We start from the raw sequence: 27,517 nt of genomic DNA, 5'->3' as shown, positions 1-27,517 counted from the left end.
CACCTCCAGCCCAAAGGTTTTCTGATCCTTCCCAGCCTATAGGCTCTTCTACCACAAGAGGTCATACTTGCATCTATTTTACAGTGTCCTATAAATTGATTCTGCTTCTTTTCACCTGCATCTATATGGCATTGCTTAGCCAAGCTGGTACATTAATCTTCTTAGATGCAAAAAACAGCTTATGTTCCAATTAGATCATTTAGGCACCAGTCATCTCTACCCTGGGCCTGAAACATGTCTTTTTCTCCTGGCATCTCTGGGCTCTTTGGAAGTGCAGAATTCTGAGTTTCCAGGGATCTCAAGAACATCTGGACAATGGTTTCCTCCATGGTGCTATGATAGATGAAATACTGGGCTGTCCACTTAGATCTTCTTATAATACACAGTGGGCATCTCTGTGAGGTAATTGTTCTAAGGAGCAAGTAAATAATTCAGTCAGGGGTAATATTGAACCTTTCTATTTGAGAAGCTAATTTAGGAATTGCATGTTTATTATGAAAGGTGGAAATGGGATCCAACTGCTTCAATCCCATCTCCCCTTGTGAGATACAGCATTAAATGGAGTCAGTCTGTGTTCCAGAAACTGTCAGTGAGAAGGATGTTGGAAATTATGACAGAAAAATTACTGATGTGATACAGGATATAGAAAGAACACTAGATTAGGAAGTTTTATTAGCCATAAAACCCTAAAAATGATTCTGAGACTCAAAGTTTCCCTAACTTTATAACGTGGGACATGGGATAGAAGATCTAAGGGCACTCTCTTAAAACTCTTATTTTGTGATATGTCAAATAATCGAGTGATCACAGTACACAGAAAAATTAAGAAAGAAATAAGTGAATAATATCACTTTAATGACCTTTTAATAATCTCTCATTGTCTTAGAACAATTTCTAGGCTGGCCTAGAGTTATAAAGGAAAGTGAGTATCATAGGATACTCCTGTTTCCATCTTCTTCTATCCATTGTAAATAGTATTTCACCAAACTGGACATGAGAGCTGTTGAGGGCAATAATAAAATCTTGGTGAGCACACTCACTGCCCAAACCTTTCCCCTAGTTTCCTCCTGTATTCACCTCCTAGACCCTCTCGTACACCGCTTAGCAGCTCTCTTAGTGCCACCTTCCTCTTTGTCTTCCTCAAGTTATTAATACCTTTAAAATCTCAAATGGACATTGTTTGCAAAACTTTTTATTTCAGTTACTTGACAAATTTATAAGCGTAGAAACTTCAAAAATATATGTTTAAAAGCCAAAAGGCCTTTTGTTCATATTTTTAGTTCTTCCTTTCTCTGATATGACTAAAACAACAGAAGATGCCCATAATATTATTAGTTCTTGTTCTTAATAACCAGACTGGAAGCTTATTATTTAACTAATCAGAGGAAGAGAACGAGAAATAAAAATAGTTTGGGGGGTACATACTAATAAATTATTTGAAATGTAAATGAGGGGAAGGAGAGAGAGATAAAGACAGAGAGATGGAGGAAGATGAAATGATAGAAAGAAGAAATAAAAGAAGTAAAATCTAACTCAGAGGCTATCTCCTCTCTGAAACCCAGACACCTTAGCAAAATTGACAACCGCTTCCTCAGGGCTCCCCAGTATTTTTTTTTTTTCCATTGTTTTACTAAGTGTGGAACACACCGTATCCTAGTTGCCTATGTATCTTTCTTCTACTGTCATGACTACCTTGAGGTCAAGAGCCATGTCACATTCATCTTTGTAAAACCAGTGCCTGTTTATATTCCTTAAATAAATGTTGACTGGAAATGAAAATTCCAACTCACCGGTGTGATTTAAGATTCCAAAGGCCACAAAGTTGGGATTGCCGCTCTGCCTTATGCTTATTCTATAGCTGCCTTGTTCACTCAAAGACTGAGAACCTTGCCTAAAGTTTACATTTGCTGGTACTGTTCACATAAATTTCTTTGGTTCTTATCTCAATGCTCTACAAATCCTCCCCCTTGCTCAGGATTCCCAGTCAACAAGATTCATTAAGCCTCTATTGGTTGAGTATTTATGTTAAGGGCTTCAAAGAAGATGCAGCAGATGTAAGCCCCCCTTTAGGAAGCTCACGATTTAGAGAGGTTGAGGGTAGAATTCAAAACATCTGTGAAATATATGCCTATTAAATCTATAAACATGAAGATTTTATTGTCTCTCTCCTTCCTTCATTCCCTGGTCTACATAAAATTTTATTCTCATTTTCTACACGTTAAAAATTCCTGAATTACTAATTCCCCAATCTCCACTGTGCTGCTTTCTCCTCCTATACATTTCCAAACATCTCTAATCTGGCCACTATTTTAAAAAGAATGTGTGGAATTGAATTGTTGTCACAGAATTGAATCACACTCCAAAATGATTTTTCAATGGGCAGAAATGCCTCCCTGCCATGACAATAAATCCCCACCTAGGGGAGCTCAACGTGTAATACTCATTCTAGTGCTACAATGGAATAACGCTCATTTGGGTACCACGATCAAAAGATGCTCATTTCATATTATACAGAAGTTAGAATTTAGTATTGTTTAATACTTACTATTTAGCTTTATTTAGTATTGACTATTCAGTAATGCTAAATAGATTTGTTTAGGAAGTGAAGAAGTTAATATGAAATATCAAAGCCCGAAGAATTCAACACGATTTTCCAAAAACCACATTTGTAAACTCTTCCTTTGTCCTTTTTCAAAGTCAGAGATAATAATATTCGCGTGAAGTCTTTGAACTCTGAGCTCACCTTCATTCGATAGTCTATATTCCCATTTAATCATATTATCATATTCCCAAACCCTATTTACTTTTTTTCTTTTTTTCTTTTTCTTTCTTTCTTTTTAAAGCGGGCAGAGACATCTCTCTTAAGACCTTCATCTGGCCTCAGAAGAGGAGGCCATGGAGTTTCAGAATATGGAAAAATCTGACCTCTTATGAGCACAGCTGTATGGAATCACTTACATTGAAGTCATACAACACACCAAAGTTGGCTGCCGATGCCTCTTCAGCTCTGGGAACTGTTTTCCTAGGTAAACTGCCATATGGCAAACCCCAGAGGTACTACATGGAGAAACAAAGAAAGCAGTTAACAATTGGAAACAAAGTCTGAGCCACACATGAGATCACGAACGGTTTTGTTTAAAAGCACTTCTGAAACTTTTTCATGGGGACTCTGTGGGTCTCCATGTGGGGTCCCATTTTCTGGGAATCGACTACGAAATCCAGAGTTACGAACAAAGGGAATACTAAGGACTCTGCATTCTGACTTCCGCAGACCACCAGCAGTCAAGCCAACCACGTTGCTCAGGGCTTGCTGGAGCCCAACTACCCACCACCACCTCTAAACTGGTCTCACTTAGGAGGTCTGAAAAGGAGAGAGGTGGCCTTTTGGGGATTATAGTGTTCAAGAAAACCATACTAAGCACTTCTTCATATGGGAATACCTCTCAGGGGTGGGGTGGAGGGAGAGTCTCTCCTTCATGTCAAGGAAGAGAGGAGTAGAGAGAATCACTCATACCATTAGAGGGTGTCAACTAGGCAGGAGGACTATACCGTGACTGTCATATCTGCTTCACCACTGATTCAGGTTTACCGCCCCAATCTTGTGCTACCAGATTAAAGAGATATGATTCAGGGCAGAGCCAGCCAGAGCTGGGACAAGAGTAGGGTCATACTAGGAGCACTGGTGAAAACTGGAAAAAAAAACCCACCCCTCTAGCCCAAGGGCAGACACACGGTTGGCCAAGCAGATGCTGCTTCTTGTGAGACATGAAAACATCCCTTCCCTGGGGCTGGGGCCAAGGGAGGAGGATAAATGTGGATGGAAATTCAGGTGCAGAACTTGACTAGGCAACGGCTGCAAATCAGCCCCTGCTCCTTCTCTCCACACAAACTGCATGGCTTCCACAGCAGCCCCTCTGGCTTCCTGAGACTGAACAGAACAGAGAGTGGGTTCTACTCAGACTATCTTTCCCCAGAGTTGGAGGCCACAGAGAACGGAGGAGGCCAGGATCTCCAGTTTGTGCAGTGACACAGGAACTTTGGGCAAAATGACAAATGCATCAGAGGAATGCTGAGTGAGGCTGCTGGGTGGAGGCCCCTGAAACATATAGCATTGTTGGCAGGAGATGACCAGCCCTGCCCTCTGTTGGTTCTATAAAGTTAGCATGCAAGGAGCCCAACCTCTTTTGTTCATTTGCTGGAGTCGTAATCAATGCCCAGAAAACAGGATACCCCTCAACACCTAACACAACCTGTAAAAAGCATCCAAAACCAATCCACTTCCTAGTTCTAGGAATACGCCTAATCGAACGCATATTAGCTCCCTCCACTACACATTAGGCATCTGCAATTTCCTAAAGTTAGGATGAATTCGCTATAACCTTTCATTTCCTCCACATGGAAGCAGCATGCAGTGGCAGGGAAAGAGTAAATGCAGCTGATAAAACTCCCTATACACCCTGCATCTGACACTGAGGAGCATCACAGTAGCTGGTGATGGAGTTTCAGATTTCCTTAGAGAGATGAGCAAAAACAAAGCCGTGATCAACTTGAAATAGATGAATACATACATTGTGCTGCATTGCCTGAAAGTTTCTGCTTAGAAGATGAACTATACTTATGACCTTAGGAGTATGAGGACTTCTGATCTATGTCCACTGTCTTCTATGAGCCAGATAGTCATAGAACCCCCAGAATTAGCTCAAAGATTGCAAAAATAGCAAAATAAGGTGCAAAATCTTGTTACAAAAGAAGAATCATGAGTCCTCGTCCCGGAACAGCTTAAAAAAAAACCTCACCCTGTGGTATTAGCTAAGTCCAATAAGAATTATGTGATTCAGTTTCCATGTTTTTTAAATGGAGAAAGAAAAACTCTTCTATAGTCTGCTTTATAAATTTGTTGTGAAGCTCACTAAGTAAAAGAAGTGTAAGTGCTTTGCACTGTTAAAAGCTGAAACTCATTATGCATGTAAGGCACTAGTAGTATTAATATTATGCTTGTGGGGGATGCTTGAAATAAAAGCTGGCCTTGATTTTAAAAGATGGAGATAAAAAGTCACTCAAAACAATTAGTTTTGGCTGTTGCCAATGCTGTATTAAATACATTGGCTTTGAAATACTGGTACCTGGAAAGATCCTTTGTAGGTTAAATAAAGCCTCCCAACTTCTGTACGATAAGCATCCAAAGAAGTCAGAGTCATTTAACTTCTTATGGGTAAGTCCACAACCTCAGTGTTGTTTCTTGGTCTTAGTTAATTGAATCTCCCCCCTCCCCCGACCCCAGCTCAGGGCTTTGTCTTCTTCTGCAATCTGGACCCACTATCAGTTTTACTCTCCTCACTGACCTTGGTCTTAAGAGACCCATGGAATGGGGCGGGGAGGGGGGTATCCTATTTTATACCTGGAAAAGTTTGCTCACTTTGTGTTTCTTCAGATAGAAAAGCTGGATGCCTTGAGTTGCATTAAGTAATGTCTCTTTCAAAGCAAACTTGGTTAAATAAATGAACTCACATGAACTCAGAAGATGTCAGTCTTCCTCTTGAGCAATTAATATTTGTGCACAGGGACCACCTTGGGAATCTGATAGAATCTATGAATCTTTCCACAGAGAAATATTCATTTCAACATACACAATACACACATTTTAAATATGATTTCAGGAGGCTCACATACCCTTTGGAGAAGGATTAGGACCTGTGGCTCATGGGCACCATTTTGAAGATTAACCTTGTTACAAATACTATGACTCTAGGAGCATAGGTAGCTAGATAGTCATCTTACTCTTAAAGAATAAAGGGTTTTTTTTAGTAGAGTGATTGCAAAAGAAGCTTGTTTCAGCATGTTTTGTAAACTGGAAGTCAGAATCTTACCTCTGGCAACATGATAAGGCTGAATGTCAGGATAAAGAGAACCATATTTACTCCATACATCCATCTCATGAAGAGGAAGTATGAGGCCACTGATGAGCCAAACTGACCTATTCAAAAGAAAATAAAAGTTTGGAAGAAAGGTCAAAACAAGACAAAAGCCACATCTTGATGCTTTTCAAAATAAGTCTTCTCATTGCAACACACGGGTTCTTTTCTTTACAGGCTCTAGCATTTTCTTTTTCTATCCAGAAGGAGAAAATGTTAACATGATGGAAGTAGATGTAGCTGTGTAGAATGACTACAGTGTCATTCTACACAATGACTACATTTTTAGAGTCCATCCAAGAGAAAGCTGCCTTTTGCTTGGCAGCTAGGATTGCTATTTGAAGAGCCCATCATATTCTTTGAGTTAACACAGTGAAGTGAGCAAAGGTATATAATAAAGTATGTCACCGAGTCCTGCAGGACAGGCCAATAAATCGAGAGATGAGGTGTTGAGGCAAGGAATAACGACTTTATTCGGAAAGCCAGCAGACGGAGAAGATGGTGAAGTCATGCCCCAAAGAACTATCTTGTCTGAGTTAGAATTCAGGCTTCTTTTATACAACAAGGGGAGAGAGTGAAACCAAACATTTCCTGGTTCTGTCCAGCCTCCAAAGAGGATGTGTTAATTTCTCCCTTCCTGCAGTCATTCACAGGTGGGCCTGGTCAGGAGGTTTCCCATGAGGTAAACAAAGGTATTTTAGCTTAGTGCTCATTACCTGGAAGGCAGGGTTCCCAAAAATGGGCCATTATGTATAATTTAAGCTTATAGGTAACATCCCTTTAGTGATTAATGTCATAGAATACAAAGGTTCTTCCCTATTACAGTTACTACAATGCCTGGCCAATAGTTAGCATCATTCTGATTATTTTGATAGTTACTGAACTTCTTCCTCCTTTTTCTCAAGCAACAATGTTCTTCTCAAAAAATTTTACCACATCTCTTATGGATGGTTATCCTATACACCATCCTGTGCTGTTCTCCTGTGTAAATGGCATTTCACAGGTAGTATAGAAGCTGAAGTCCATTTACTCTTCACATATTTATCTTGTCAGGAGTTATCTTAGATGTGAAACACAATATCAGAGACAGGGTTGCTGCCCTAATGCAACTTATATTTTAGTGAGATGTGGGAACAACAAATATGCAATCATTTTAAAAGAAATAAAGAAATATACATTTATCATAATATATATCATATTATATTATATGTATGTTTGATATATGTAATATTATATATCATCTATTACATGTATATATTGTATTACATAGTATATATGTACATTATGTATGATATATATCATATAGGTATGTATTATATATGTATATGACATATGTATTATATATTATACATAATATATATATTACATATAATCATATTATTATAAAAGTATATATAATAATTTAGCCATCAGTCCTAGAGGGAAGAAGGTAAAATTATGAGAGGGGTTGCTTTAGGTAGGCTTGTCAAGGAAGGTATACCAGAGAGGTAACATTTGAGCACAGATCTGAAGTTGAAGGAACAGGCAGCAAAGCCCAGAGCTGGGGAAGAGCAGCTCAAGCAGAGGAAAGAGCAGGAACAAATATTGTGAGGGAAGCAAGAGCTCAGGACAATTGAGGAACAAACCTAAGGGCTATCTGGTTGGAGCACAATGAACAAAGGAAAGTGGTGATGGATACGGATGAAGAAAGAAACCAAACCACAGTGTGTGGGGTCTCTTAGGGAAAGGTAAAAAGTGAGAATTTTATGTTAAATGTGATGAAGTCATTGACAGGTGTTAAGCAGTGGGGATGGGGCAGGGGAACTTGACCTTTAAACAGTCACTTCAGGTCTGGGGAATGAATTTGGAGGGCATAGGCAAGAATATCTTGTCAGCTCGCACTCACCCCAGGGAAAGTGAAATGATCAGTGCAATTTTTATTGACTGAGTCAAAAAACAAAAACATTCTCTTTAATCAGAGAATGGAAGAGGAAGAAAAAACTGGAATTTGAGTCTCAGGTTGAGATCTCATAGATTAACAAAAGCCAAGTTTCTTTGATAATCACTTACGATTCAACATCAAGTTGCTAGTTTTCCCAGTCTTCCCAGTTTTCATTTTCCGTTGCCCAAGAAGAATCAGTGAACATTCTCAGCTACCCACTGCATCAGGCCCTTTGTCCTGACTCATTTAGCAAAACACCTCCTGGGGACCATTGGTTTTCTTGAGGCCTCTAGCTTTTGAAGCATTACTGATGGAGGAGCATCATTACAGGAGGAGGGAGGTTCATGTGGAGCAAATTTCAGCCTCTGCTTACTAAGATGAGGCCAAGCTCACATGAGAGTCAGACCTCTATTTCCAGAACTTAGCCCACTCTTTAGGTACCACTTACTTATTCTCATAACACTATGGTAGTTTTATGTTTTTGTTTTTGTTTTTAAAGAAATAAAACTGCCCTTACACAGAAACGAAGACCCAACACAGCCAAAAAAAATACATAAATTAATTTTTTAAAAAAAGAAATAAAACTTTCTTTAATCATAGATGACTTCATTGTCTATGTAGAAAATCCTAAAGAATTTTTAATAAGCTATTGAAACTAACCAGTGAGTTTAGCAAGGTTATGGGATACAATGTTAAATTTTGAAAATAAATAACATTTCTGTACACTAGCGATAAATAATTAAAAATGGAAATTAAAAGACAATATAACTTACAATATCATCAAAAATATGAAATAGGGATAAAGTTGATAAAATATGCAAAAAATTTGTACACTGAAAAGTGTAAAACATTGTTGAGAGACATTTTAAAAGACCTAAATAAATGGAGAGATATATTGTGCTCACAGAACAAAAGACTCAATATTGTTAAGATGGCAATCCTTTCCAAATTTACCTACAGATTCAAGGCAATTCCAATCAAAATTTCAGAAGGTAGTTTCTATAAAATGATAAACTGATCATAAAATTTGTAAGAAAATGATAGGAATAGCCAGAAAAACCTTGAAAAAGAAGCAAAATTGGAAGATTTATACTACCTGATTTCAAAACTTACCACAAAGCTAAAGTAATCAGAGTATGATATTGACATAAAGATAAACATAGATCAATGAAACAGAATAGGAATTCAGAAATGGCCCTACACATATATAATCAATTGATTTCTTTTTACAAAAGTGCCAAAGCAATTCAATGGTGAAAATAATCTTTTCAACAATGATGCTGGAACAATTAAATACCCATATGTAAAATAAAATAAAACAAAAAAAAATGAAAACTCTCCACTCTTACCTCATACCATTTACAAAAATTAACTCAAAATGGGTCATAGACTTAAGTATTTAAGAGGTAAAACTATAAAACTCTAGGAGAAAACACAGCATAACATCTTGGTCACCATGGGTTTGGCAAAGGTTTTTTAAAAATAGGACCCAAAAAGTACATGTTATTAAATTTTAAAAATCCTTAAATTGCACCTTATCATAATTAATATCTTTCACTTTTCCAAAGACTCTGATAAATAAAAAGGTAAGTCACAGCATGGGAGAAAAGATATGTGAACATATATCTAACATAGTATTGGGGTCTATAATATACAAAAAACTCTTACAACTCAATAAGAAGACTAACATTCTAATAAACAATGCGCAAAAATTTTGAAAAAACACTTCACCTAAGAAGTTCTATGAATGGAAAATAAGCACCTGAAAAGATGCACAACGTCATTAGTCACCAGGGAAATGAAAATCAACTACACACCTACTAGAACGGCTGAAATAAAGACTGATCATACCATATGTTGCTGAGGATGTGAAGCAGCTAAAACTCTCTCTTTCACTATTGATGGAAATGGAAATTAGGTCAATCACTTTGGAAGACAGTTTGGTAGTGTCTTAAAATGTTAAACATGACACATACCATAGTAGTAGACCAGTTATTCTACTTCTAGTTATTTACGCAAGAGAAATAAAAGCATGTCTTAACCCAAGACTTGTACACAAATATTCATAGCTGCTTTGTTTGTAATAGCCCAAAGCTAAACTGGAAGCAACTCACAAGTCCATAATGGATAAGCAAATTGTGGCATATACATATGATAGAATACTACTAATAAAAACAAACTAATGATATATGCAAAAGCATGGATAAGTCTCAAAATAATTATAAATGAAACAGCCAGGCAAAAAATGCATACTCCATAATAATATTTGTACAAAATTATAGAAAATGTAATCTACAGTGACAGAAAGCAGATTGCTGGTTGAGTGGGGATGGTGGTGGTCATGGAGGGGCACAAAGGGGCACAAGGAAACTTTTGTGAGGGAAGTGTGTGTTCTGTTTCCTGATTGTATGGTTTCATGTGTGTAAACATATGCCCCTAGTTATCAAATTGTATATATAAATATGTGCAATTTGTTTTATGTTGATTATACCTCAATGCAACTATAGAAATAAAAAATAAAAACAAAAAGAAGATAAAGTAGAAGACTTCTTCTCTCTCATGTTTCAGATTGAGTGTAACTATGATACGGCTGATATGGTAGCTCTATGGTATCTGGGACTCAGCCTCCTACAGTCTTCTTGCTGTGAAATTCTCTACATGCAGCTTTCATCTTGTGGTTTAAAATTGCTGTTCCAGCTCATTCCATTATATTCATATGATAGCCAGTGGGAAAGAGGGAAAAGCAGTGGAAGGCAAATCCTTTCTTTTAAGGGCATAAACTGGACTTTGAACACATCACTTGTGCTAACATCCCATTGAACTGTGTTACATGACCACAACTTACCAAGGGAGGCCAGGAGATATAGTCTTTAAACTGTGCTATCATGTACCTAGCTAAAACTCAGTTACCATTACTAAGAGGTAAGAGTTAGAAATCTCTACCCAACCCCACCCACCCGGTACTGTGATAGTTTTTACAGAAACCTAAAAGGAATTCAATGTCTAATTGGACATTTTGAAAGAAGTCAGTTACTTTTAAGTCTGAGTATTCAGATTCGTTTCACTTTGTAGAGGGGTTCAGAGTTCTACAAGATTTCTAAAAGTGTGTGATATTGAAAAACAGCCCCCCCCCCCACGTGTTGTAACCAGATGCACTGGTCTGTCTGCAGAAATGCTGAAGCAGATCCTTCCCTCCTAGGACATATGATCATCCACCTGGCTCCCAGTGATTTCATATCATTTCATGGCCCTTATCTATGTTCTCTGGTATCAACTACCCGATGGCTGCCTCAGCCAGGCTCACTCGTCATGTTTTATTGAAGGCAGTGGACTTCCAGCTTGTTAGTCATTCCAGTTGTTCATTAACAACATTCATCTTTAGGTATCCAGGGCAAGCTTTTCCCTGGAAACACACGCGAAACCCTCTGGTATAGAGTTCTGAGCACAGGATACTGACCCACCCTTCCCTCCCTCCCTCCTTCCTTCTTTCCTTCCTTCCTTGCTGGCTTTTTACACTTTTGCCCTTCTAATTAGCACCATGGCTCACCCTTTCCCAGTCCCCCATACACAACCCCTGGCAAATGAGGGTAGAGTATAAATATACCTAAAAGCAAAAAAAAGAAGCAAATTAAAATGTTTCAGCTATACTTATACATATATCCCCTCCTTTTTGGATTTCCTTCCCATTTAGGTCACCACAGAGCATTGAGTAGAGTTCCCTGTGCTATACAGTATGTTCTCATTAGTTATCTATTTTATACGTAGTAGTGTATGTATGTCAGTCCCAATCTCCCAATTCATCCCACCCTCTTTCCCCCCCTTGGTGTCCATATGTTTGTTCTCTACATCTGTGTCCTTATTTCTGCTTTGCAAATAGGTTCATCTGTATCATTTTTCTAGATTCCACATATATGCGGTAATATACAATATTTGTTTTTCTCTTTCTGACTTACTTCACTCTGTAGAAATCCAAAAAGGAGGGGATATATGTATACATATAGCTGTTTCACTTTGCTGTACAGCAGAAACTAACATAACATTGTAAAGCAACTATACTCCAATTAAAAAAACATGTTTCAGAAAGTACCCCCTACCCTATGTATAATCCATATTCATAATGGGTGAAAAAGTTTAGACTCCAAAGCTTCCAAACTCCAGTTTTTAGACGTAACAGTGGCTTCACAACAATTTTATTTGGAAGTAGAAAAGTGACAGCTAAGGCTTTTCTTTACAAAATCCTAAGTATAAAGAAAATGAATTGCAAGAATACAGATTTCATTAAAACCAGAGTGATTGTAGGAAAGACCTAGACACAGGTCAAAGAGACCAAAGTATCCAGAAGACAATGTTCCTTCTGCATGACACCTACCAGTGGCAGAAGGGGAAAGAACAGTAACAAAACAAACAAAGATCAAAGATCATAAAGGGGAGAAAACAAATCAACCAGCTGACATCAAAGCTCCATATGCCCTTTCCCTTTCTCAACACAAAAATGAAAAAGAAGACATTTTCCCTCTTCATGTTCATTTATCCTAGCAGTTCTATCCTCCTAGAGATTGTTGACTGGAACAGGCATTTCTTAAGAAAGAAACCTTTCTATAGTGTACCTAAAAGAGCATAATTTAAAAGAACAGTCATTTCCATGTGCTTAGTCTCTCAAATAAAACTGATTTATTCTTGTGAAGAACAATAATGAGGAATAATAATAATAGTAGCTAACATATTTTAATGGTCAATTACATATACTAAGAATATTACCAGCATCAACTCGTTTTACTACCTCGACAACCTGATAAGGTTAAGAATTATTAGTCCTACTGTGTGGATGGGGAATTAAAAGCTTAAACACAGCAGTTGACTGATCCAAGACTTGATTAATAATAATAATAGCTAAAATTTAATGAATCTTTGTTCCAGATACCTATTTGATCTCTGCATATTAATTAATTCATTTAATCATCATCAAATCTTTGCCAGGGGAATCTATTGTACTCCCATTTTACAAGAGACTAAATTCCATAAGTTACACACCTGGTAAATAATGAAGCCAGGGTTACATATGTATTGATAGTTACGTAGATAGTAAATGATGGAGCCAGAGTTCTCAGTCAGATCGTTTTGATCTATAGGTGTCTGACTCCAAATCTCAATTTCTCTTATCCACAGTGCTCTATTGCTCCTCAAGTATAATCATAGTTAAATTCACTTTTTAAAAAAAAACTATGCTATATAGAATAAATAGGCAATGAATGTGTGTGTGAAAGAATAGATACAGATAATATCCATCAATCAGCTGAGGCAGGTCAAATTCACAAATTTGGATTGTGCCCATAAATGACCAATTCCTTTTCTCTTTAATCTAACTAATAAATGCTATTTCCTTAGTAAATTATTAATATATGAAAACAGTCTTTAGTATTTATTAAAGTGAGGCCTAAAGCTTATTCAATATTCTTATTCCTGAATTTTCTGTGTTTCCTTTAAATTAATGTTAAAGTTTCATCTCTCCCTATGGTTATTTATTATTAAGGCAGAGTAATTTGTAGTCTGTCATCATGTATAATTTCCTCTTGAACAGATGGGTAATAAGACAAGCAGATAAATATGAACACTTCTAAATGGGAAAAGACCAGTTAAATCACCTTCTGTAAAGTACAATATAAATACCATCTTGTTAGGCTAGGATTCAAAGCACAGTTTCTTTCAAACTGGTCTAGGGATAGGGAATTAAATATGGCAAATTTAATTTCTATTTTCTGGTGCCTTTAGGCCATCAGAGAAACATGTAGTTTAAACTCTGTGCTTAAGGTTGTCTGTCTAAAGCTACTTCTGGTCTAAAAAAAGAAGAGGTCTATCACACCTTTGATGCTGTAGTTTACTATTAGGAAGAAGCAGATTTTGATTCTTAGAAAGACTTGTAATCTCCAGCTTGAAAAACATTTAATGATTTAATCCATGGTTTTAACAGTAATGCTGGAGTCACAGTAGGTATATATTATACTTGTACTCCAGGGAGCACAAATGCACAGATTCTTTAGCAAAATATGCAATGCAATGTGGCTAATAAGGTGCATCTCTGCAGGTAACCATGTGGTTTTAGGCAGGGCCCTTTTACAAGGCTGGCATGATAGTAAAACTCCACAGCATCACCATGTGATGTAGAACTCCACAGAATTCCTCCATGACAAGAATTATCAAAGCTATTTTTTATATGAAAAAAAGTTGGGAGTCATCAGGTGAGTACCTGGTCCACACTAGTATAGGGATCCAGGTCCTACTGGAATCAAAATGGAAACAGCATGAGTTTTAGACTTGACTTGAGTTCCTCCTGTGATTCTGCCAAGTACGGGACAGAGCTTTGTGGAAACTTAATGAAGGCTGGTAATTTGGGACTCCTTCAAAACCAAATTTAGAAAATATTTGGTTAGTATTCATTTAGAGATGGAGCAGTGAGTGAGAGCATGGCGGATTAGAAAGACTTTTGGGAGGGGAGCACGAAGAGAGTGCTTCTCTTTGCCACTTACCACAGTCCATAATCATCTTCATTATTTATTTGCTTGTGTTTTATGAACTGTCTCTCCACCCCCACACACACATATCAACACATTTGAATGTAAGATCGACCCTTGCCTGTCTTTGTCAGTATTGCATCCCCAGTGCCGAGAAACATGCCTAATAAATGGTAGGCAATTAGTAAGTGAATATTTGCTCAGTCAATTAATCAATCACATCAAGCTTATTCAGAAGATTAAATGAGATATAATGTTAGATGATTCTGACCTTTAAAGGGAATATAATAACATTTCTGAAACTTTTATAAGATTAAATGTCCATTTCTTTAGGAGAAAAGCACTTATATTAGTTTTATAATATAAAGTATAGATATTATAAATAGGGTTCAAGCTTAACCTACTTTTTTCTGAAAAAAAATTTGCAGAGAAGGTAAATTATTCAGGCCTCTCTTAGTATAAGTCTATTTTCCATTTAACTATTTCAATAACTTATAACTCAAGAGTATAAAACAAAGAACTTCACATGCTTACATGGACATCTCAAACTGATTGTAACTAAATTTTGTGGAAAAGCCAAATGTGGAAATAGAGAGCCCTAAATATAAAAGGATTGCCCAAACTATAGAGCCAGAAAAGGGCAAGAAGACCTCAACCTTTCATAAACTGATTGCATGTCCCATTTCTTTCCACTTTTCATTCAGTTCAGCTTGAAAGACCACCACAGACACACGCTTTCCCTATTTGTGGTAAGGTACTTTCTATGAGATGGTTAGTCCAACCCAAAGACTCTGCTAATTTACTCTCAGATAGCTTTCATACTTTTCAACTAATGCAATATCCAAAAGTATACAGTGCACTTATGATTATCATTAAGAGCTTAATACATTACGTATCTTATAGAATATGAAATATATAATTAAATAAATAACTCATTGAAAAATAAATACATGAGAAGGTGGGAAATAGTTCCCCAAATAGGATAACTATCAAGGAAATCTGTAATTACTTATCATGCCATTGTCCTGGTCTAATCTTCTCTAGGACCCGGTGCAAAAGAAAAAGTTTATAAAATCTTCTTCAGAGTAAAAATCAGCACACTACACTGAGAAAATGGAAAGCTTTGGGCCCAGACAGACTTTATCTTGGCTCCTCTACTAACTTATTCTGGGACAGTTATTGACCACAACTCTAAAACAGAAAGCTAATATGCACAATGCTGGCATGTTAAAGATTAAATGAAATAATATTTGTAGGGTGTCTGAGTGGCACTCAATAAATGGTTGTTATGATCGTTGATAGAATGGAAAATAAGTGGCAATTCTCCACAGTGAGGCAAAAAGCACTGTGAAAAGTGAAAAAAAATCAGGACAACCTAATCAAAAAATAAATGTGGAAAATAATCCACATTTGTTTGAACTGTCCAGGTTGATTGCTCCAAATTTCTGAGGCAGAGTGGAGGAGGGAAGGTAACTGAAAGTATTATTGAGTAGCTCTCAATACGTTTTTCCCACTGTGACACACATGACATATTATGGTCATATGTGTAACTCATTCCTACGTGCAATTTCTGGCAATAAAAATAATTCTATTTGTTTCTGTCCCACTCAACATAGGCTATTACAACACAAGTGACCGTGACATTGCTATTGAGATAGACTGGAACCTGCTCTAGTGTACTTTAAAAATAAATGATTTGCAAATTGTATATATTTTAGCTATCATTAATTACAAATTTCTTGGGATACATCTCATAACTGATCAAGATTCATCCTTGTCATTTCATAAATGAGTAGACTGAGGCTCAGAGGGATTAAATGGCTGGCTCAGAGTCAAACAGCAAATCTGTAGCAAAGCAAGAAAAAAATCCAGTGTTCTTTCAACACACATTGTATCAGGATCTTAATGCTCTAAAGGGCCTTCTGTTTCACAATGCCTCTCAAGGTACCATATTTTAGCTGCCCAGTTAAAACTTAAGAATTTCATGATGACTGTTCTTTTTTTGATGTGTCTAAATTTTTTTTTTCCATTTCCTAGAATGGTAGACATTTGGAAAATGTCTTCTGTTTAATTTTATTCAACACATATTCATTAGGGCCAAGCAAGATCTAGGTCTAGGGAAAGAGCAAAACCAAATCTCTGCCTTCATGTCTATTGGAAGAAATGAACACAAAATGAAATGAAATTACTGTATTTTTAATTTATTTTATTTATTATTTATTTAATAATTTATTTTTAAATTTAATTGAGATATGGTAATATAGTATTTTAGATAGTGATAAGTGTTGAAGAGGAAAATAAGGCAAGAAAGGGATGGCACAGGAATATGTGTGAGGAAGTTCCATTAATGAGCTGATGTATTTTAATTCATTGCCATTTGATAATGAGGGACAGAGGACTGAGAGATAGTGACTCCTAAAACGTGCCCAATCTTGTCACTGAAATATCCATCAACTGTGTTATCTCCCTTTGGAGCCTCCATTTTAATTAGGCAACACAATATTTAGCCAGCAGGAAAATCTGCCCTGCTATGTGGAGGGGCATGGAGGAAAATCTGATCCTAGTCAAAACTATTACAAACCAGAATATGGCAAGATTATGCTCAAAATTATTTTAAATGTTATCCCCTTTTCCTTATATTCTTTATTATTTTAGAAATGACATACTATCATATTTACAATATTTTAAAATTTTTATTTGCCTTATTCTAAGCCTAGAGCCCTATACTAAATAAGTTTTTGATTGAGTACATTCTCCTGCCTTCTCTGTACACTATGAATATTGAACAAAATGAAGGCACAATATGATATTCATATAGCGAGTTCCTGGATGATTATTGCTTATTCTACTTCAGAGGTTTGAAAATGACACTTTAAGATTTCTTCACTGTTTTTAGACATTGTTCATTTTGATTACTGTCTAACACCTAAGTGAATATATATTTTGTTTTTTTGATATTTGTGTATGAGTTTTTTAATTGAAATAGTTAATTTATAATATATAAAGTATCTATTTTCAATGTCATGTTCATTGCCAAAATAAAATCTCTGCCTTCCCAATGATGATTCAGTGTCATTGTGCACTATACTGACTTCCATGTGTAGAAGAAAAAACAAGGTCAAAAAAATATTTTGGTCTAATGCAGGAAGGGAGAATGCGGTCTCTGATGCTGTGATTGGTAAGTGCTAGCAAATCTTCACAGTGAGCAAAGAGGACATGAAAATGTCTTTATTTGTTTGTTTTCTTGTTTTTAATCTTTCCAATAGTTCAGAAACTGACAAAGGCATTTGATTAGCTTATGAGATGTTTATCTAGGACAGCATTCTCCATCTAATGAGATTGAATGAGCACTTACTTTCAATTGCCTTGATTTTATTTTCCCAAGGGACACAAGCAGCTTTGAAGTTCTCAAAATCACGGAGAAATTTTACCCATTTCTGAAAAGAAAGCCAAATACAACAGTAAAACCCAACTGCTTGTTTGTTAAGATGTTTATCTCCCACACTCATCCCAAAATATCTCATGACAATGAGCTTGGAAAGATCTCTTTGGCATCACATATTGCTTTTTGTAAAATGGGAAGATGCTTTCACTTGCCTCCCTGTTCCCCACCTACCCCTGGACCAATTTAATTAAAAAATATTTACTGACACTCTGTTTTACAGAAAATATACTGACCACTGAGAAATATCTGTTTATTCTACCACACAATAAGAGAGCAGGGACTGGGTTAGCAGGTGATCAGCAAATGATGTGTGCTTAAATATTCATTGCATGAAGAAATTTAAAAAATATAAATAAGACATAGTTCCTGCCTTGAAGGGCTTCTGGATCAAGTACACTGTACATAAACAGGTAATTTCTATACAGGATGGTAAGTGCTATGACTTTTCATTCTGGTAGAGGTAGAACAGCCAGCTAAATGGAAAGGCATGGTGTTATAGTAAAAGGAAGAAGAAAAAGAATCATAAATTCATTTTTATAAAAGATCTTCCTTCCATTTTACCCAACAATGTTGGGTTACCCATGATCAAGAGGACCACTAAGAAGAATGAGAATGGGGCAGATAAATTTGCACATGTACAGATTATGCTGGGATAATGGGTGAGCTAGACAGACATGGGGAGACTAAATAAGATTTGAGACAAGTCTGGAGTTTGAAAGATTACCTAGACCAGAAACAACCCAAATATTCATCTATAACAGAATGGATAAATAAATTAAAGCATCTTCATACGATGGGATACAACACATAAATAAAAATGAACTATAACTCCCATGAGATGAACATATCTCATGAAAATAACATTGCATCAAAGAAGCCAGAAACAAAAGCATAAATGCTATATGATTCCATTTATTTAAATTGTAAAAACAGACAAAACTAATCTATGATATATATGTCATATAAATATATATTACAGATCTATCTATATATTTCATATTTAAGATATATGAACTTTAGTCACAAAACTCCCATCTTTATGGGAATATATTTAGCCTCAGGTGGTATAACATTTGTAAAGAGGAGATAATAAAACCTACATACCTACTTTGTTGTGAGAATTAAATATGGAAAGATTTTTATATAAAGATTCAATTTTTATAGAAGGATTTAATTCAGTGCTTGGCACATAGTAAGTGCTAAATAAATGTTAGTTTCTTTTCTATCTTTTCCAAAGATCTATATTTATATTGGCATATCATTTGTTTTTTCTTATTTTCTATCCAATCTACAGCTGATGTTCACGGTAGAGAAGAGCTATATGGCCGTGTAACTTGCAGACATTTTGAGAAAGAAACCTTGACCCAGAACCCCTTAACTCCCAGGGAATGAAAATGAAAGGGGCTCAACCTTTTACATTTGGAAGTGATAAAAGCACACAAGTCAGTCTTTTGCCATAAATCAATGTTTATCGACTTATTTTCATTTTAACTCTTTTAAAGAGCCTTTTAGGACAATTTTTTTTCTGAATCATCCCTTTCTCCAAATTTCAGTAATGCAGAATACTCTTTATCTACTGTATATGTACCTATGTATAGACATAACGTATAATGTTTTTTTCAGTCAGAACAGAACCAATTTTACCACCGCTTGGGGGCAACATAGCTTCCACTGAGCATAAATGGCATCAACCAAACTGAGCTAAGAAAATACTTACCTTGCCCATCATCATCTTAAATGCAAACCACCGTTTTCCTTTTCCTTTCCCAAGAGCCCCTTCATTTTCACTCACAAATTTTTTTGCTTCCCTGAGGAAATAAAACAAAATAAGGGGTGGGTGGTGGTGGGTTGAGATTAATACAGTATAAAGGTAGTGGGTATTTAATTTTATTCGGTCTACTGCCTTATTTCTTCTAGACACTTTCAAACCCTTAACAAGTGAATGTAAGTTGAATTTCATAACCTTGGGGACTTGTAATGGATGTTTAAGTTTTTTAATTCTGGTCAGAAAGAATGAGATATTTCAGACTCACTTATTAATCAGCTGAAGTCATCAAAAAGCAAGGAATTTATGCTAAGTGTCAAAATAGAGAACCCTAGTTCTTCTCATTTCTACCACATATAAAATTGAATCTGAAGTTTACTTCAGATTCTGGCAGTCAGAATGTTTATTTTAAAATACTTTCTTTCCTTCTTTTTTAAGGATTGCTTTTTTAAAAAAATAGGGCAGGGAGTTTAGGACAAACTGACAAAGAACACACTTATTGATCTAGTATTTAATCTCATAAAAGCAATTATGACTTAAAACAGAAAAATCATACTCTGTAAAGCAAATGGGGTTGAGGGAAGAAAGAAAAGGAAAGGAATACTTTTTGGCCTCACATTCCGAAAGGGCTTCAAATTTAAACTTTAACGTTATTCCCAAATATTTGTACATTTACAGTAGTCACATTAGTGTCTTTGTGTATGTGGTAAAAAGCATTAATTCATCGAAATGGATAAAGTGAACATGTTAAATATACTACAACTTTTGTAACCTTTTTAGTCATTTTTGCTATTGTTGTTTGTTTGAGATATGAAAAGAATTTTTAAAATAGAGGCAGTCCAGGCTTGCCTTGACCTCTCCAGGGCCGTAAAAGGCATAACCCAAGAGAACCAAGGGATATTCCAAACCTGGACATTGGTTCTACAGGTACAACGCTGTCGTCAGTTGGGTGGCCCCTGGAATATGTGGTTTTACAGACAAGCCCCTTCAACCCATGACTATAAATAAACAACACACAAAGTACTCCTTAAAAAGTGAAAAATGAAACTTCATCTTTAAGCTGGTGAAGGATTTTCTGTGCTCCTTAGTATCACTGCTAAACTCATGATTTTACAATACCCAGTGATGAAAACAGCACATGTCTGCTAACTTAGCTGATAACTAGAAAATGGTGCCCCACTACTCACCTGTGCATGTGCACCCACCCATGACCTGCCATAAAAACACAAGCACAACAGAGAAGATTCTCTTCAGTCATCAAACAGACTTCCCACATCATTTCCTTAATGGCAGGGACAGTATCTTGTCCTTTTGTATCTCTCACAGCACTGTTCACTACTTTGACCATAGGAGGTGTTTAGTAAACTGAAACCTTCTTGAAATAGACCTAAATGGCATAATTTGGATAGACAGAGACAAGAGAGTATCTAATAATTGTATTTTCCACATCAATTAATGCTTGAAGGAAAAATCATTCCTAGACTTTAGGATTGCACCCCCCTTCCCTTTAGTCTTCTCAGAAACTTAGTAGGACAGCTTTCTAGAAATGAAGATTTATTAGGCTGTCCTTGTCAAACACCCTGACATTTGACATGACTTCTGGGCTGTGAAGATTAATTGAAAACCAGTTTCTACAACATTCTACACATTTTAAAATGTTCAATAAAGCCCCATCAACAAGTATAAACTGAGCTCTCATGGCTGGGTTTTTAGATCCATGCAATCAAAAAACCATATCACAGTTAAGCTTTAACTATGTATTACAGAGATGATAAGACAGGAGTGAGTGTGGTACTTAGCAGACACCTTATAAAATGTTGAACTGATCTAAGCTGAAAATCAAGTAACCTGAGTTCTAACCCAGACTCTGTGATTTGCCTCTATAACTTTGCCCATGTTTTTGTCACTCTCTGTACTCATGTTAAGGTGCATCCCACTTCTCAGAGGAAAGACTACTTGCTCAGGACTCGCACACACCTGAGCAAGCTCTGGCACAGTTTCCTTCAGTTACTGTGTAGCTTTTAACAGGTCAGGATTCTCAAACAAACAAACAAAAATTGGGCAATTGCTTCCCTGCTTGCTGGAATGGTGGCAAGAATAAGATGAGACTATAGATGTGAATGTGTTGAAGGAATTATTACACTGTCAATTCCACTGTTAACACTTGTTTTGAAACCAAGATCTGTTCTAACATGATTGTTATATTACAGAACTATTTGAACATAACACAGATTTTGTGTTTGCTTACATGTGATTTTATCTACAAGAAACACTGGGTGAATACAAGAAAAAAACACATCCATCTAAACCTAGCAGTATATATACAAAATGCACACTCCTCATCAACCAGCTACTTCATGGCACCCCATGTGTTAGAAAAGTCACATCCATTCAGAGCTGGTGTTACAATGACCCTCCTTCCATGCTTCACAATAATTCACAAACTGCAATCTTGCCATTTCCACAAGCAAACTTCAGGTCTTTTTTAAGGTAAACTGCCATATTTATTTCAGTGTTTATGTATTTCTCGGCCATTAAACAGGTGTAAAATGTTGCTGCCATTTTCTTAAATTTCTATCTTTTTTTAATGTGTCACTGATGATGTTTCTGAATATTGTGCCCCATCCTCATTTTTCCTGTAAGCCCTGTAGTTTTCATTACCCAATTTTTCATAGTGTAGAAATTTTTAGGAACCTATACATCATGTTATAGCAATTATTTGGCATCAAGAATTTTGAAATTCATAAAACCAAGTATACACAGGAATTACCACATCATTCTCTACTATAATAAACATATATAAATGGAGGACCAAAAATTCTTCTTAGTAGTAAAATCAAAATTTGTTTTTCAAATGTAATAAGGTGACTATTTTATGGGGATATCCACTGCTCCTGATATTTAGCAGATAATTAAAGAACATCAGTTTGACCTATTAGAATAAGATCACTTTCTAGCTGAGTGGCCATTTAGAAAACATGACTGCTCTAAGCAGACAGAAGTGTAAAGAAATAGCTATTCTACTCCATATTTCTGACAAGATCTTAAATTTTGTGAGCTGATAATTATGTTACAGGAACATTAAACTAGCAAGATTTAAGAGAGAGAGGGAAGTCAGGGCTATAACCAAATTTAAGTCACCACAAAATTAATTATAAATTCATTTAACAAATACAGAAACTTATTTTCATGGCATTCATAAGGTTTCTTACCAGTTATTATAGATATATTTTCCTTTGGACAATCTAAACAAGTTTTTATTTTTTGTCTCTTAAATTGCCAATTTATCCCTGATACTAAGCATAGTTTCCTACTTCTCTTCCATTTACTACCCTACCCCACCCTCAACACACATATCCTGACGGTTTTCAAACGAAAGTCTGGACTTCATTCTACTCCACATAATCACAAGTGCCCTAATGCCCTAACCTCTCCACCGTTCTTCAAGAGATCTTCCCCAAGTTTCATACCTAAGGGCTCCCTGACCAGCCATTCTAGTGCCTCCTGCTCCCCACTTCCCACCCTGGACAAAATAACTACTAGACTCAACTCATCAGAAATCTTGGGGATGACTTTAAAACAAAGCCAGGGGTATGGGGTGGGCAGAGAATTGTTAAGTGAGAACATATTCTTGATCCCCCTAATATGATGCTCCTGGGATGTAAGAAAGCACTCCTGTACCTTTCCGGCCTAGAAGAGGGGATATTGGGGTGGAAGAGCTCAGTGAAAGAACACACCTTAACACTATTTTCGGGGCTGACCTTTACAATGAGCTGGCATGATTTCAGAATGGAAGAAAACTAGTATCACCCAATCCCATCCTCCCTGATAACAGATTTCTTAACCAGAAGACAACATCTTTCACTGTGCTGTTAGAAACAAGATACAAAACAAAACTAGCCAATATGGAGATAAACACTGACTGATACTTATCACACTGAAGTACCCATAACAGATGTCAAATGCAATAAAAACAAAGAGCAGAGTCTTTGAAAACTAAAAAGCAAAAAATTTTCTTTATATTTTACCTGTAGTGAATCCATTATCCTACCCATTTGTACTGATATGGATAATTTAAAGGGATTTATTTACACGGCTAAAATGAAATAGGCTCTTGTGGATAAACTTTGAATATCTGTTGGCCTCAAACCATCCAAATATCTGACTGAAAAATGTGTGTCGTCCCCTTGAATTGCATTCAACAAAAGCTGCCTGCCAAGACTGTAATCCAGTCTCCAGGTCTCAGAGCTCAAAGCCCTGGTACAATATGCACAGCTCTCTGAGCCGTAACCCCAGACCCAGGGATAAATAATTGAGCAAGGTCTATTTAATGACAATAATACCTGGCCTCATAATTTATTTATCAACCCCTTGCATTGGTAATTAGAATAATAAGGTTTCACGGGCTTTCAAGAATGCTTTCACAGTTAGTTGAGGGAGCACACTTTGGCCTAACTTACAAAAAAGATAATTTACCCATAACACATGATACAACCCTGATGACACAAGGGATTTAGGACATGCTATGCTGCCTTTGACACATTCTCATCCCAGGAAACATGTTCTCATTTGGGTTAGGTTAAGTTGACTTTTCTTTCCTCTTGTTCTCAGCTTGATAGTATCATTGAGCAACCAACTTATTGTTCAAGTAAAGCCTTTTCAAAACTGGTCTTTAAGGCAACTGTAATCAAAACTTGTGCTCATGAACATTACTTCCCACTAAAGGGATCAGAAGAATGATAGGTCTTTTCCTAATAAACAATGCCATTTAAAATAAAAGGTTGACCAATTTAAATTGACTAAAAGTCAGAACTCTGACTTTTCCTAAAATATTACTGAGTAATTGAAAGAAAGTTGAGGAGGTAAGAAGACAGTCTAATATACAGAGACTGAAAATAAGGATTATAGGCCTTTCTAGATAATATAACTCCTTAATTAGACTGGCAGAATTATTTTAAGTCATCCTAGTACTGGAACTGAGAATTCAAAACATGTGCTTTTATAACGGGGATGCTGGTGGCAGCAGTTATAATGGTTAAGATGCTCAGTTGTTTCATCTATAAAACAAAGACAGTAATAGCTATTCCATAGGGTTGTTGTATGCATTATAGGAAATAATGTATGTGATGTGTTTAGTAACAATGTATGTAATGCATCCAAGGCAAACAGGAAGAGCACTATAAATAGTAACTATTATTAATAGCAATAGTACTAACAGGGCTGACTTTAATTTTTATGCTGACTCTCCAAATTAAAAAGTTGAGAAAGGACTAGATACTTCCAGGCAAAACCCTGCAGAAATCCAGCCCATTTCCCCTTAGATTGTGACCCTAGTGAGATGTGAGAATAGTGGGAATTGGTCTTGTTACCAAAAGAGCAGGAGAGAATTCAGCCTTACATTTGAGACCTGATGAGAGTGCCCAGGTGTCCGGCTGCAGAAGCCCCGGCTATGATGCTGCCAGGGAGAAGGTATTGGTGGGTGCCAGCCCAAGTCCTGCTCCAGCCATTCTGTGCTGTTGCAGAGAGCTCAGGATGCTTGGACAGCTTGGGGAGTCTGTGGTAAGAGACAAAAAGAGAGCTCTCTCCCTTGACTAGGACCACATTCTATTCAGTTCTGCGATCTGTATCTTACAATTGAGACACAGATTTGAGTCCTGGCTCTGTCACATACTAGCGGTGTGCTCTTGGGGAGATGTTATTGATCCCAAGCTTTTTCGCCTATAAAATGTGACCAGCAACAGTAACAGCAATGACAGCTAACATACTGAATGTTTGCCATAAGCCAGGCACTATTTATGTCCATCATCTACTTTAATCCCCACCAGATCCTGCAAGGTGGGAACTATTATTATACCCATTTCGGAGATGAGGAAACTGAGGATTAGATCAGTAAAAGAAGTGTCCAAATTTACCCAAAGAGTAAGTGGCATAGCTCAGCTAGGAATTGAGCTCATATGTCCAGTTTTCCCAGAATAACATCATTATTTACCTCATGGGATTGGTATAGGGACATGTAAAAGTTGAGACAACATAAACAAAGCAGTTCTTGGTATACCAGGGGTAAATGGTACTTTTGATTATTATTCAAAGACACATTTATTATTTTTCTGAGCAATGTATATGATACATTGAGTAAAACTTCAGAATAAAGAACGATTTGTATACTATCTTTACAACTATGTAAAAATCGTGTGTGTCAATGGCCAAAGACTGGGCAATTATGCAAATAATTAGTTCCTCTATTTTCTAAACTTATAATACTATCACACAGTTTTGTTTACAGTAATAAAATATAGATTTTTATTTGTTTCAAGGCATTGTGCCATATGAAGAAAAAAAAAGAATGTGGTTCTATGCTTTTCTGTAAGGCATTTCTAATTCCATTAGAAAGCTGAGACATAGATAAATATTTAGGACATCATCTAATTACTACCAAATGAATAAACAGTAAAATTAAGGGCTGAAAGATTCAGATGAGAGTGGGGTGTTTAGAAAGAACCTTGAACAAAAGGAGGATTCAGCTACATGGTCAACGTTGCAGGAAGGACATTACAGCACAGGGAAATGGTGTGAGCAATGGTGAAGAGATGGAAGTGCACCTGGGGTCTTCTGGTGGGTGATGAAGAAAACAGTCTAAGTGCTTTAGAGGAGGAGTTGGCATGCCCTGATGCCAAGTTAAGCAGTACAGAATTCACTCTGATCTCTATAAGGATCCATGAGCATTTTGTTAGCAGGAAACTGATAAGTTCAGTATGGTGTGCTATATGAAAAATGTTGCAACAATGATGTGCAAGATGAATTAGAGGAAAACAGAATGAGAGGCTGGATGTAACTTGATTTCTAATGCCTTTATACAAGCTGTTTCCTCTTTCTGGAATGTCCTTCCTGTCTTCTCCACCTGTTCTCTTCCTTTCCATTTTCAGTTCAACAGCCAGGCCAACACTACAGCTCCTCCATAAGGTCTTTCCTTATTTTTCTTTCTAACACTCTCCTCCAGCTCCAGGTCAGGGTGATTTAACCTCTGACCTTCATGTAGTGATTACCTCATGTATTGTAGTTAACCCATGGTCTATTTTCACCACTGCACTGGGATTTCCTGAAAGTAAGGTCCATGTCTTTTGTTCTAATTTCCCAATATTTAATATAGCACCTGGCACAGAAGTGAGTTTCAACAAATGCTATTGTAATGAATGAACACCTACAAGAAGACTAGATGATAGTCTGGGTGTGGTTCCTAAACTACCTACACCTCAGAATCACCTGTGGGATCTTTTAAAAATTTCAAAGGCTAGGTGTCCCCATTCCCAGACCACTTAAGTCACAATCTCTAGGGGTGGGACATAGGCATCAGTACTTTTTAACATCCCTAAATGGTTCCAACGTGCAACTAGTTGAGGACCAAATTCGGAACTAAACCAAATATTATTTGTTGAGAGTAGTAAATTTAGAGATTTTTACGTGGCTAAGCAAGTTGTTGGAGGTTTGGGCTAAAAAGCTACTATATCAAATATGATTAAATATGATTATTTTGCTGTTCCCTTGCATTGGTAATACTCTACATATTTTGAAGCTTGATACACTTATTTTGGTGAATAACTTTATTTTTCAATCCCTAGCTCACTCTTTATCTTAAATCCCTAAAGAGTAACTAAAAACTTCTGAAACAATCTGAAAACAAGCAACAAAGAACAAGCAAAAATGTTGGCAGTATATTCACATAACTTCTTACCCTATATATGTGGCTTATTTTGGTGTGCTTCCTTTTAATAGCACCACTTCACAGATTTCAGTTTAAAATATATACATATGGAGAGAAAGAGAGAGACCACCAAGCCTTCTAAACATTTTATCAGCAATAAACATAACAATGATCTGTGCACAAAGAGTTATTAAGACAATTTTTTCATCAGCTCTGATGACATTCATGGAGATGTGTCAAAGCCAGCTGCTGGTATTGGTAAATAA

The 27,517-nt window shown here is 36.5% G+C and overlaps 1 protein-coding gene across 11 annotated transcripts in view; it reads right to left on the bottom strand.

Annotated features, from left to right (window-relative positions):
* The window catches only part of TMC1 (transmembrane channel like 1), a 360,191-nt gene that overhangs the window by 57,629 nt on the left and 275,045 nt on the right, over positions 1–27,517 (bottom strand). For all 11 annotated transcript variants that reach the window (XM_067039582.1, XM_067039580.1, XM_067039581.1 and 8 more), the window contains 4 exons: positions 19,505–19,595; positions 17,698–17,779; positions 5,868–5,974; positions 2,959–3,057 (listed from right to left, as the gene is read on the bottom strand). In XM_067039582.1, coding sequence (XP_066895683.1) covers positions 2,959–3,057; positions 5,868–5,974; positions 17,698–17,779; positions 19,505–19,595 — 379 coding nt within the window. The remainder of the gene's footprint in view (positions 1–2,958; positions 3,058–5,867; positions 5,975–17,697; positions 17,780–19,504; positions 19,596–27,517) is intronic.

This window comes from Kogia breviceps, chromosome 8, assembly GCF_026419965.1.
Source record: "Kogia breviceps isolate mKogBre1 chromosome 8, mKogBre1 haplotype 1, whole genome shotgun sequence".
Lineage (NCBI taxonomy): Eukaryota > Metazoa > Chordata > Mammalia > Artiodactyla > Physeteridae > Kogia > Kogia breviceps.
The sequence above is the reverse complement of the archived record's forward strand: the minus strand, read 5'-3'. Positions and strand labels throughout refer to the sequence as shown.